The sequence below is a fragment of the Lolium perenne genome, chromosome 2 (assembly GCF_019359855.2).
Source record: "Lolium perenne isolate Kyuss_39 chromosome 2, Kyuss_2.0, whole genome shotgun sequence".
NCBI classification, from domain to species: Eukaryota; Viridiplantae; Streptophyta; class Magnoliopsida; order Poales; family Poaceae; genus Lolium; species Lolium perenne.
Window position 1 is genome coordinate 225445462 of NC_067245.2, and position 14409 is coordinate 225459870.

The following is a 14409-nucleotide window of genomic DNA, read 5'->3' on the forward strand; positions in this document are numbered from 1 at the left end:
GCCAGGCCTTGGGCCGCGCCGGCCTATGGGGTGGGCCCACCTCGGGTCCCCTCTTCTCCCCCTTCTGGCTCCCTTCGTCATCTGGAAAAATAGGAATTTTCGTATAATTTCCTTTAACTGTTGATCTTCCGAAATATTGCATTCTGACGGTGCTTTTTCCAGCAGAATCCTGGCTCCGGTGCGCGATCCCCAAATAATCATGAAACATGCAAAATAGATGACATAACATAAGTATCATCTACAAATATGAAATATATCAATGAATAACAGCAAATTATGATATAAAATAGTGATGCAAATTGGACGTATCATCTTGCATAAGAGTTAACTCATAAAGCAATAGATTCTTAATAAGAGGTTTTGAAGCAACACAAAGGAAGATTTAAGTTTCAGCAGTTGCTTTCAACTTTCAACATGTATATCTCATGGATAATTGTCAACACAAAGTAATATAATAAGTGCAATAAGTAAGCATGTAATAATCAATGCACACAGTTGACACAAGTGTTTGCTTCTAAGATAGAAAGAAGTAGGTAAACTAACTCAACATAAAGTAAAAGAAAGGCCCTTCGCAGAGGGAAGCAGGGATTACTCATGTGCTAGAGCTTTTATTTTGAAAACATGGAAACAATTGTGTCAACGGTAGTAATAATTCATATGGGTTATGCATAAAACTTCCTATAAGTTGCAAGCCTCATGCATCGAATACTAATAGTGCCCGCACCTTGTCCTAATTAGCTCGAATTTCCATGGATTATCATCGCATTACATATGTTTCAACCAAGTGTCACAAAGGGTTACCTCTATGCCACCTGTACAAAGGTCCAAGGAGATAAATCGCATTTGATTTCTCGATTTTGATAGATCTCAACTTGAGGACATCCATACCGGGACAACATAGAAAACAGATAATGGACTCCTCTTTTATGCTTTAAGCATTCAACAACAAATAATATTCTCATAAGAGATTCTGAGGATTAATGTCCAAGCTGAAACTTCCACCATGATACATGGCTTTGGTTGGCGGCCCAATGTTCTTCTCTAACAACATGCATACTCAAACCATTTAACTCATGGCAAATCTCCCTTACTTCAGACAAGACGAACATGCATAGCAACTCACATGATATTCAACAAAGGTGTGACAGGTTGATGGCGTCCCCAGAAACATGGTTACCGCTCAACAAGCAACTTATAAGAACTAAGATACATAAGCGACATATTCATTACCACAATAGTTTTTAGGCTACTTTCCCGTGAGCTATGTATTGCAAAGACAAGGAATAAATTTTTGAAAGGTTTTAAAGGTAGCACACAAGCAATTTACTTTGGAATGGCAGAAAAATACCACATAGTAGGTAGTTATGGTGGACACAAATGGCATAGGTTTTGGCTCAAGGTTTTGGATGCACGAGAAGCATTCCCTCTCAGTACAAGGCTTTGGCTAGAAAGGTTGTTTGAAGCAAACACAAGTATGAACCGGTACAGCAAAACTTACATAAGAACATATTGCAAGCATTATAAGACTCTACACTGTCTTCCTTGTTGCTCAAACACTTTACCAGAAAATATCTAGACTTAGAGAGACCAATCATGCAAACCAAATTTCAACAAGCTCTACGGTAGTTCTCCACTAATAGGTTTAAACTACATGATGCAAGAGCTTAAACATGATCTACTTGAGAGCTCAAAACAATTGCCAAGTATCAAATTATTCAAGACAATATGAAGCATTTTCTGTTTCCAACCAAATAACAATAAGAATAAGTGCTGCGGCTTTCAGCTTTCGCCATGAACATGAAAGATAAAATGAAGAACACAAGTGTTCAAATGAAAAAGCGGAGCGTGTCTCTCTCCAACACAAGGATTGCTAGGATCCGAATTTATTCAAACATAAACAAAAATAAAAGCAAACAGACGCTCCAAGTAAAGCACATAAGATGTGACGGAATTAAAATATAGTTTCACTAGAGGTGACCTGATAAGTTGTTGATGAAGAAGGGGATGCCTTGGGCATCCCCAAGCTTAGACACTTGAGTCTTCTTGAAATATGCAGGGATGAACCATGGGGGTATCCCCAAGCTTAGACTTTTCACTCTTCTTGATCATATTATATCATCCTCCTCTCTTGATCCTTGAAAACTTCCTCCACACCAAACTCAAAACAATCTCATTAGAGGGTTAGTGCATAATCAAAAATTCACATGTTCAGCAAGGACACAATCATTACCAACACTTCTGGACATTACCCAAGGCTACTAAAATTTAATGGAGCAAAGAAATCCACTCAAACACAGTAAAAGAGGCAATGTGAAATAAAATGCAGAATTTGTCAAAACAGAACAGTCCATAAAGACGAATTTTTTCGAGGCACTTAACTTGCTCAGATCAGAAAACTCAAAACTAATGAAAGTTGCGTACATATCTGAGGATCACGCATGAATTGTTTCAGAATTTTTAGATTCTTCAACAGAGAGAAAAACGCAAATTCGTGACAGCTAAAAATCTGTTTCTGCGTAGAAATCCAAATCTAGCATCAACTTTCTATTAGAGACTATACTTGGCACAAAAATACAAGAAAATAAAGATACAAAGGTATTGCTACAGTAGTAACAAGCACCTTGACTCAAATATAAAACAAAAATTTCAGAAATAAAATAATGGGTTGTCTCCCATAAGCGCTTTTCTTTAACGCCTTTCAGCTAGCCGCAGAAAGTGTAAATCAAGTAACATCAAAAGAAGAAGCATCAACATCATAATTTGTTCTAACAATAGAATCAAAAGGCATCTTCATTCTCTTTCTAGGGAAGTGTTCCATACCTTTCTTAAGAGGGATTGATATTTAATATTTCCTTCTTTCATATCAATAATAGCACCAACGGTTCGAAGAAAGGGTCTTCCCAAAACAATAGGACAAGATGCATTGCATTCAATATCCAAAACAATAAAATCAACGGGGACAAGGTTATTGTTAACCATAATGTGAACATTGTTTATTCTCCCCAAAGGTTTCTTTATAGAATTATCAGCAAGATTAACATCCAAATAACAACATTCCAACGGTGGCAAGTCAAGCATATCATAAAGTTTCTTAGGCATAACAGAAATACTTGCACCAAGATCACATAAAGCATTGCAATCAAAATCATTGACCTTCATCTTAATGATGGGCTCCCAACCATCTTCCAACTTCCTAGGGATAGAAGCTTCAAGTTTTAATTTCACTTCTCTAGCTTTAATGAGAGCATTTGTAATATGTTTTGTAAAGGCCAAGTTTATAGCACTAGCATTAGGACTTCTAGCAAGTTTTTGCAAGAACTTAATAACTTCAGAGATATGACAATTATCAAAATAAAAACCATCATGATCTAAAGCAATGGAACCATTGTCCCCAACACTTTGAAAAATTTCAGCACTTTTATCACAAACAGGTTTAAGCGATTTGGGCAATTTTGCATGCTTTGTAGTAGAAGTAGAAACATTGCCAACACCAATTATTTTACCATTGATAGTAGGAGGTTTAGCAACATGTGAAGCATCAACATTACTAGTGGAGGTAATAGTCCAAACTCTAGCTATATTATTCTCTTTAGCAAGTTTTTCTTCTCTTTCCCACCTAGCATGCAATTCAGCCAACATTCTAATATTGTCATTAATTCGAACCTGGATAGCATTTGCTGTAGCGAATGACTTAGTATCTTTAACTTCATTAGGCATAACTTTCAGTTTCAAAAGATCAATATCAAGAGCAAGACTATCAACCTTAGAAGCAAGAACATCAATTTTACAAAACTTTTCCTCAACAGATTTGTTAAAAGCAGTTTGTGTACTAATAAATTCTTTAAGCATGACTTCAAGATCAGAGGGTATACTCCAACTATTGTTGTAAGAATTACCATAAGAATTACCATAACAATTACCACTATTAGAAGGATATGGCCTATAGTTGTTGTTACCAAAATTATTCCTATAAGCATTGTTGTTGAAATTATTATTTTTAATGAAGTTCACATCAACATGCCCTTCTTGAGAAACCAATGAAGCTAAAGGAACATTATTAGGATCAACATGAGATTTACCATTAACAAGAATAGACATAATAACATCAATCTTATCACTCAAGGAAGAGGTTTCTTCAACAGAATTTACCTTCTTACCTTGAGGAGTCCTTTCAGTGTGCCATTCAGAGTAGTTGATCATCATATCATCAAGAAGCTTTGTTGCAGCACCCAAAGTGATGGACATAAAAGTACCTCCAGCAGCTGAACCCAATAGGTTCCTTGAAAAAAAAATTAATCCTGCATAAAAGGTTTGGATGATCATCCAAGTAGTTAGTCCATGGGTAGGGCAATTCTTTACCAAAGATTTCATTCTCTCCCATGCTTGGCAACATGTTCATTATCCAATTGCTTAAAATTCATAATGCTACTTCTCAAAGATATAATTTTATCAGGAGGATAATATTTTCCAATGAAAGCATCTTTACATTTAGTCCATGAATCAATACTATTTTTAGGCAAAGATAGCAACCAATCTTTAGCTCTTCCTCTTAAGGAGAAAGGAAACAATTTCAGTTTTATAATATCCCCATCTATATCCTTATACTTTTGCATTTCACAAAGTTCAACAAAATTATTAAGATGGGCAGCAGCATCATCAGTACTAACACCAGAAAATTGCTCTCTCATAACAAGATTTAGTAAAGCAGGTTTAATTTCATAGAATTCTGCTGTAGTAGCAGGTGGAGCAATAGGAGTGCATATGAAATCATTATTATTTGTGCTAGTGAAGTCACACAACTTAGTGTTCTCAGGAGTATTCATTTTAACAGTAATAAAGCAAACCAAATTAAATAAAGTAAAACAAGTAACTAATTTTTTTTGTGTTTTTGATATAAAGAAAGCAAACAAGACAGAAAATAAAATAAAGCAAGACAATAAACAAAGTAAAGAGATTGGATGTGAGAGACTCCCCTTGCAGCGTGTCTTGATCTCCCCAGCAACGGCGCCAGAAAAGTATTTGATGGCGGTTGACGGGCTTGATGGAGTGTCTTGATTACTCCCCGGCAACGGCGCCAGAAAAGTTGCTGCTGGCGTGTGGGGGTTAGAAATTCCTGGGGTGTAACAGCGCTAGAAAAGTAGCTCCTTGTGACGGTAAAGCACACGTCCGTTGGGAACCCCAAGAGGAAGGTATGATGAGCACAGCAGCAAGTTTTCCCTCAGTATGAAACCAAGGTTATCGAACCAGTAGGAGATGAAGGCCACGTGAAGGTTGTTGGTCGAGGAGTGTAGTGCGGCGCAACACCAGTGATTCCGGCGCCAACGTGGAACCTTGATGACCCACAAGTATAGGGGATCGCAACAGTCTTCGCGGGAAGTAAAACCCAATTTATTGATTCGACACAAGGGGAGACAAAGAATACTTGAAAGCCTTAACAGCGGAGTTGTCAATTCAGCTGCACCTGGAAACAGACTTGCTCGCAAGAGTTTATCGATAATGTGATTTTATAGCGATGGCGATAGTGAAATAACGACAGAGTAACAAAGACAGCAGTAGTGATTATAGTAAACAGCAGGGTTAAAATATTGTAGGCACAGGGATGGATGAACGGGCGTTGCATGGATGAGAGAAACTCATGTAACAATCAAAGCAGGGCATTTGCAGATAATAATAAAATGGTATCCAAGTACTAATCAATCAATAGGCATGTGTTCCATATTTAGTCGTACGTGCTCGCAATGAGAAACTTGCACAACATCTTTTGTCCTACCAGCCGGTGGCAGCCGGGCCTCTAGGGAATCTACTGGAAATTAAGGCACTCCTTTTAATAGAGCACCGGAGCAAAGCATTAACACTCCGTGAACACATGTGATCCTCATATCACCGCCTTCCCCTTCGGTTGTCCCAATTTCTGTCACTTTGGGGCCTCGGGTTCCGGACAACAATACGTGTATACAACTTGCAGGTAAGATCATAAAACAATGCATATCATCATGAAACAATAACATGTTCAGATCTGAAATCATGGCACTCGGGCCCTAGTGACAAGCATTAAGCATAACAAGTTGCAACAATATCATAAAAGTACCAATTACGGATACTAGGCACTATGCCCTAACAATCTTATGCTATTACATGACCAATCTCATCCAATCCCTACCATCCCCTTCAGCCTACAGCGGGGGAATTACTCACACATGGATGGGGGAAACATGGCTGGTCGATGGAGAGGCGTCGGTGGTGATGATGGCGATGATCTCCTCCAATTCCCCGTCCCGGCGAGGTGCCAGAACGGAGTTTCTGGTCCCGAGACGGAGTTTCGCGATGGTGGCGGCGTACTGGATGTCTTCTGGCGATTTCTTCTAACCCCCCGTGCGTTTTTAGGTCGAAGGCGTTAAGTAGTCCAGAGGAGGGCGTCGGGGGCCAGCCGAGGCGGCCACACAATAGGGCGGCGCGCCCCCCTCCTGGGCCGCGCCGGCCTAGCGTGTGGGGGCCTCGGGCCTCCACCTGGCTTGCCCTTCTGGCTCCGTAATTCTTCTGAAAAAATAAGACCTTTGGCATAAATTTCGAGGATTTTCCTGAAAGTTGGATTTCTGCACAAAAACGAGACACCAGAGCAATTCTGCTGAAAACAGCGTTAGTCCGTGTTAGTTGTATCCAAAATACACAAATTAGAGGCAAAACAATAGCAAAAGTGTTCGGGAAAGTAGATACGTTTTGGACGTATCAAACCTGTACAACACAATCAAACTACTTTGCCCCAATTTAACAGTGAGGTTGTCAATCTCACCGGCTTGCTGAAAACAAATGATTAAACGTATGGTGTGGAGAATTATGTTTGCTTGCAGAAAACAAAAGAGAACAATGATTGCAGTAGGTTGTATTTCAGATGTAAAAGAATGGACCAGGATCCACAGTTCACTAGTGGTGTCTCTCCAATAAGATAAATAGCATGTTGGGTGAACAAATTACAGTTGGGCAATTGACAAATAGAGAAGCATATACATATCATGATGACTACTATGAGATTTACTTAGGGCATTACGACAAAGAACATAGACCGCCATCCAGCATGCATCTATGCCTAAAAAGTCCACCTTCGGGTTAGCATCCGCACCCCTTCCAGTATTAAGTTGCAAACAACAGACAATTGCATTAAGTATTGTGCGTAATGTAAACAATACAAATATCCTGAGACAAAGCATTGATGTTTTATCCCTAGTGGCAATAGCACATCCACAACCTTACGGGTTGCTGTCACTCCCCCAGATTCAATGGAGACATGAACCCACTATCTAGCATAAATACTCCCTCTTGGAGTCACAAGTATCAACTTGGCCAGAGCCTCTACTAGCAACGGAGAGCATGCAAGAACATAAATAACATATATGATAGATCAATAATCAACTTGACATAGTATTCCATATTCATCGGATCCCAACAAACACAACATGTAGCATTACAAATAGATGATCTCGATCATGATAGGCAGCTCACAAGATCTAAACATGATAGCACAAGAGGAGAAGACAACCATCTAGCTACTGCTATGGACCCGTAGTCCAAGGATGAACTACTCACGCATCAGTCCGGAGGCGGACATGGTGATGTAGAGCCCTCCGGTGATGATTCCCCTCTCCGGCAGGGTGCCGGAGGCGATCTCCTGAACCCCCCGAGATAGGGTTGACGGCGGCGGCGTCTCTGGAACTGTTCTGGTGTTCTGGCTCTCGGTACTAGGGTTTTCGCGACGGAAGGAATAAATAGGCGAAGGGGCAGCGTCGGGGGAGTCCCGAGGGGCCCACCCCATAGGGCGGCGCGCCAGGAGGTGGGGCCGCGCCCCCCTATGGCGTGGCCGCCTCGTGGCTCCTCTTCGTCTCCTCTTCGGTGTTCTGGAAGACTCCGTGGAAAATAAGACCGTGGGCTTTTTTTCGTCCAATTCCGAGAATATTCGTAAACTAACTTTTCTGAAATAAAAAACAACAGAAAACAGGAACTGGCACTGCGGCATCTTGTTAATAGGTTAATCTCGGAAAATGCATAAAAACATTATAAAGTATGACTAAAACATGTTGGTATTGTCATAAAACTAGCATGGAACATAAGAAATTATGGATACGTTGGAGACGTATCAATAATGCATGAGTACAGTTCGATACACAACACGAGTACAACCATAGTAATATAGGAAGTACGAAAGAAATATCTCGAAACCTATCAACATGAGATCTAGTTTTGAAGATCTCGACGAGAGGATATCAAAAGTGGAAACGGTTCGTCATTTGGACTTACGGTTATCAAGATAATTCATTTTGAAAAAACGAATCTATGAAAAAAAGGGAAAAACTGACACAACCCAGCTCTTCTCTCTCCTCTCTCATCCCCACCTTGCTTCCCCTTGCGACACGTGGCGAGCAGGGAGACTACTTCTCAGGGATTTTCTGACACCACAGCGCGCCACTTGTCGCATGCGGAGCGAGTTGTCTCCCTTCGTGAAGGTCGGCCTTTTTTAACGATTTCGGGCATCCTGTATGCCGACCAGTGCGGTGCCCGTACGACACCGCACACCCCACGCACGCCCGACGTGGCTTGCTTGGCCCGGCCCGTAAACGATTTTCTTTTTTCGTTTCTTTTCTATCTGATAATTTTTTTCGGTTTGAATATTTTTCTAATTTCAACAATTTTCTACTTTGAACAATTTTCTACTTTTAACAATTTTCAAAGTGAACAAATTTTAAATTTGAACAAATTTTATATTTGAACATTTTTCAAATTTAAACAAATTTTAAATTAGAACATTTTTAACTTTGAACATTTTTAAATTTTAAACATTTTTTATTTAATTTTTTCCGAACTTTTTTAAAAAAGAAACAGAAAAGAAAACAGAAAACAAACAAAAAAGAAAGAAAACGAATAAACAAACAAAAAGATCAAACAAAAATGGGCCGGGCCCTATACCCGACCAGGGTGTGCGGTGCTTGGTAAGCACTGACCTGATAGGATCGCCCCGGTAGATCATCCGCATTTGGCGCCGAAAGGGAGGCCGGACTTGCGTGTTGCTAGCGTCTATGGGCCAGCCCGGCTAATTTATTCCAGCAGGCCCAAGTAGAGGACAGATCTGCCACTGGCGCGGGAGAAAAGAGCAGAGCTTGCGAGGGCCGAGCCCACGCCGCCCCCTACCGTTTTGAGCTTTTCGGGACGAAAGGAGGCCGGCGCAGGCGGCGCCGCACAACCACCGCCAGAGCTCGTGCGCCTTCCCCGCTACAGCTCGGTCCCAAGGCACATCCCGCTCGCCGCTCGCAGCGCCCGCACCATGGCGGCGGTCGTGAGCTGGTACGGGCCGCTCATCGACCTCTCGGCGGCCGCCGGCCATGTCGGCGGACTCGTGCAGCTGCTGGCGTCCGTTCGCCGTGTCCTCCCCCACCAGGTAATTAGCAACCCTACTTCGACCCAGTAGAATCTTGGTAGTTATGCTTCGATGTGGAAAAGGGAAGTAGAATGGGAAAATACATCAGTGCACATGCACACCCCATACATGTAAAAAAAATCAGCAATTCAATAATCAATAGAATGGTTGTTACGATTGTTGAATATAAATACACTGCCTAGTCTCTTTCCATCAGTTCGGACTTTTGGTTCAATTGGCTAGTGCAGCAATCTTTTATGGTATCAGAGCCAAGAGGTCTCAAGTTCAAGACTCTGCTCACGCAGTTTTAAAAACAAAAAGAAAAAAGATTCTGCGCGGCCCGCACCAAACCCACGCTAAGGACTAAAATAGCCTAGACGTGAGGGCGGGGGGGTGTTGAATATAAATACACTGGCTAGTCTCTTTCCATCAGCTCGGACTTTTGGTTCAATTGACTAGTGCAGCAATCTTTCAACGATACCTACACACATTTCGTCTTCTTGGCCTGAGGCTAGACACCTCCTTTTGTTTTCCCAGGAGCAAAATGCCGCAACCGGAAGGACGTACGAGAGAGTCATACTAGAAGTTGGTGACGACACGAGGTCGAGCTTCTCTGTATCTCTATGGTCCAACAGTACTAGTTCGACCATAGTGGCGGGCGACGTTTTACTGTTGCAGAGTAAGGAACAACCTGGCATTTTACCTGTGAGATGTTTTCTGTTTTAATGAATCAGCTTCTTTATCTGATTAAAAAGCGAAGTAGGATTGCTAGTTACCTGCTGAGGGAGCATTTGTTATTTAGTTGATTTAAAACGGAGATGCCCATTTGTTCTGGGGGGGGGGGGCAACTTGTTTCCGATTTAACCAATTAGCTTCTTTAGTAGTTGATGAAAAAGCGAAGTAGGATTGCTAGTTACCTGGTGCCTGGTGGGGGAGCATTTGTTGTTTAGTTGATAAAAAAATGGAGATGTCCGTTTTATCTGCTACTTATCGGGCATCTCTCTTTATTTTGCTTCAGATATTAAGATAGTAGAATTCAGAAATGGCTTGGAGGGGAGAGCTACTCAGACATCTGCAGTCCAAGTATTGCTGAACTCTAAAGATTTAACGCAGCCCGAAGGTATGATGTGGTGTATGTTTTATTTATGAGCACCCTTTAGATGTTACTGGCATTGTCTTGGTTGCATTCCTTCTGAATGCCTGACGCAGGAGCAGTTACAATACAGTTTTACAAGCTTTACTATCTAGCAATTGGGCAACATGTACTAGGCAAACAGTGTTTCTTCCTTCCCTTAAACACATATTTTTATTTTTGTTATCTTGGCTAGTTCTTGAAATCTAGACCTTTTTCCTCCGGCACCCGTTGAGTTTCATGCACGAAAAGATAGCAATGTGTTCCAACATGTCTCATGGTTTGTTGTTTGTTCTTGTAAAAATATCCTTTTCAAAGTATTTTATGCTTGTTTTTTGTGGGTCACCTATTATATTAACCTCTACTTTCGTTTTCCGCAACAGATAATTGTGTTTGAGAAGAAAACAAACTGTATTACTCGATAACTTAGTGCATGAGCTGTTTTTATCAGGGATTGGTGAACTAATAATTAATTGTAAAGTCGGGGCTGCTACAAGATCGAAGTTAAGAAGACTGTCAGAGTGGATCTTACACACCAAACGTGCTTGCACGGAAAATCTTCATCAGGTAAAAATCTGCCCCGAGGCAGTAAAATTTCAGTTTCATTTGGGATAGGTAGCAATCGGCATATCTAAATTTCTCTTTCTTCCCTTACATTTTGTTTAGAGGTTGAAAGAACGAAGTTTCAACATAAACATGAGCTTGTTTCTTAGGATTTGGCAATAGAAGCCTTTTGGATGCGGCTCCTGTGTTTCTCATTTCATCTTGCATCAGAATTACATCATATGTTAATTATTGAACCATGCAATCAAGGCATCATTAGTATTTACGTGATACGTCACCTAGTGATAGAAGTTTATCAAAATTATCAAATTTGCCTTATTGTATATCTTCCAGAATTAACATTTTGTTTTTGAAAATCTGTACAGTGTAAACAAATAAAACTCTTGTAATATTGTACTGCAGGTGATGTTGAAGAATTGGAAAGAAAAAGCAGAAAATAATTCAGCAGACTTGTCCATCTCAGAACTAATATCTCAGAGCAAACCATGCAATTTCAATATTTCTGCTTCTATTGGAAAAATCGTATTAATGGGTTCTCTTACCCCCTTGAAGGAGCAATTGACAGTAATCGAGAAACTTTCTTTGAATGAACATAATGATATTGTCAGAGATTTCATTACTACTGGTTGCAAGTTATGTGGTTTACCTCTATACCGAAAGTATGCACATGCATGTCTTCTTATCAACATTTTATCAGTTATATGAACCAGCTAAGAAAATTGCCCTGGCTGTCATGATATAGTAAATCTTTATGCAGAAACCTTCATGGAGACAGTACTTGTCCAATTGATTGTCCAGATAATCCTAAGTATGTCCACGCTGTTGGCCAGATATACAAACCATTCATGGTAAGAAGTTGTACACCCACCTCAATTTTTTATTTGATGAAAATAATTAATAAAACCATCTTTGCACGATCTGCAGATCTATGTGCGAGACCAATCTGGACAGGTTCCTGTGCTTGTGAGGAATAAAGTTGCTGAGACCTTATTTGGAAATATTATCGCAGATGATGTGTCTGAATGCTACAAGAGCCGCCACTGCATGCTGTTAGAAACTTGTGAATCTGGCAGCCCAAGCACTTCTAGGATGCTAGATGGCACTGGCAAGATAGGGATTACTAAAAGGAAAAGAACCGGAAAAAAGCCAGATTTTCATCTTATTTGGCTCATTTTAGTGAAATGCCTTCTGAACCCAGGCAAGAACAGTCCATTCTGTTTCCAGATTTCAGTCAGCCCCGAGAAGAATGTTGAGAATGGCCGATTTGAACTAGTCTCCTTGACAATGCCAATACCAAGAGAGGGGAATGTTTCCTCTACCACATATGTCAATTCAAATTAATTGCAACTTGCTTGTACAGAAGGAATTGAAAGTCTTATTTTCACAGGCGATTTGCTGATCACACTGGAGGAACTTTGCTATTCTGATGGTTTGCACAGTGACATGGTTGCAATGACAGGACCATTAGACTAGTAATCTTCAGTTTGAGCATGAATGACTAAGCAGAAACTAGACCTGGCTCGCTTGGCATCGATACAATACTGGACAGAGTACATAGCCAGGTGAAACAGAGGTCAAGAAGTGACGCAGTATGGATCTGTACCCGGATCGGCTCTGAGAAACATTATTTCAGTTCTGGTCTTTTGCCAGCCTGCAAAGAAAGCTGAGCTTTCCCTCTCCTCTCCTGCAAAAAAGTTGTGCTGGCGATGTACTACCATAGCTGGCTGATGCTTACAGTTTCTAACTAATACTGGAAAAGGATAGGCCATGTCTAGAACTCAGCTAAATGTGGATCAGCACTAGCTTGTGATGCCTGGTATACAATAATGAAGGTCCTTACGTGATTGATGAGAAGATTATGAAGTGTTGTATTTGCTAAATCAATATCGCTGATTCAGTGCTCGTGGCAAACTAGTTAACTCATGTTTTCTCTCGCCTTTATCTGACTATCTTTTGGAATGCAAACGTTTTAAGAAAATGGAGTTGTGAAGAACTCATTAATTTTCCATCCAATGGCAGGTATACTATGTAACCCTTTAACACTATGGCTTTCTAGATTCCGATTGCTTTAAGCAACATGTTTTGTTTTCTATTTTCCATCTCCCTGCACATGATATATACTCCAGTATGTATCTTTATATGTTTTCCCATTACCTGTTGTGTTTACAGATTGCGAAGAATAGATGGATCATGGCGGCTTGGCAATCCTATTGGAAGATCCCTAGTGAATGAAGGAAAGGAAACAAAAAAAAATGCAATGTGGCTGATGAAGTTTGAGTGATGTGAATGGAGACAAAACTGATTAGTACATTTTAGCGTTTGACTTGTAGGCGTTGGGTTGCAGATGCTCAAATGATCCACATGCAGTTAGTACGCAAGCATGCAATCCGTTAACTGAATTTTCTATCATATACAGCTAGATAGTACGTAGAGTCTGGCAATGCTGTCATGTTTAAGATCCGGCTAGAGTTACTTGAACCTCATCTCTACTGTTCGTGACGAGATTGTGAGTCGCGTTGCGTACGTGCTATAAGCCAAGAAACGATCTGGAAATAGACAAGTTGTACGAGTGGCCAAAACTGTGTGGGCTCCCATATCTATGACTTAATAGTATGTGGCTATATGTATCCTCGTGTGTGGCGTGCTGTTGGATGCTAGCCCGAAATCTAATAATTCCCGCTTTCGCTGTTGTATCCTAGTCCAAAAACCAATAGTTCTCGCTTTGTCATTTCCTTTTATATGATTGGTGCAGACTGCTAAGATCTCAGTTGGTTAGAACTCTCTGCTCAAGAAAGGAACACAAGGAAGATTTCACAAGCTCGAAACTCGTTGGCCTCAACGTTGAGGAAAGCAGCCGAGAGACTCCTTCAAATTCTGATGGCGATCCTCATATCTTGTGTTACCTCCAAAGCCTTGGCGCCATACATTCCAGAGGTTTCTCGGCAACGACGGGGCACGGGTATATCTGTATCAGTTCAACGCCGGCAAACCCTTGTCGGCTTAACCATGAAGTCTTGGGGCATCAACCGTGTTCAGCCGATAAGAAGAGCAACACAGTAAGTGCACGCTATGTTGTACTACTCGTGTCCCACTGTAAGCTTCTTGTTCTTAGGATGAAGTAACTATAGCGCATACCGATTTTGTCCATTTTTTTTACAGAAAAAAAACTCACCTGTTTTGTTCCAGAATCCGTGCAGTTGGCCCCGGAGAACTGCCAGCAGGAGGAGATTTCTCATTGCCCGATCTATTTTCCAACATACCTTCATGGTGCGTACGTACATGCAGAAAACTTGCACAGTTGCATGCGTTT

General features: G+C 40.8%; 1 protein-coding gene across 1 annotated transcript; it reads left to right on the plus strand.

Moving 5' to 3' along the window:
- Positions 1-9178: 9178 nt before the first annotated feature.
- Positions 9179-14155, plus strand: LOC127335064 (uncharacterized). Its single transcript, XM_051361653.2, has 8 exons — positions 9179-9424; positions 9941-10082; positions 10422-10523; positions 10987-11102; positions 11502-11758; positions 11857-11947; positions 12024-13118; positions 13269-14155. Exons 1-7 carry the CDS (start codon positions 9311-9313, stop codon positions 12438-12440), a joined length of 1239 nt encoding a protein of 412 aa, XP_051217613.1. The 5' UTR covers positions 9179-9310; the 3' UTR covers positions 12441-13118; positions 13269-14155.
- Positions 14156-14409: the final 254 nt, after the last annotated feature.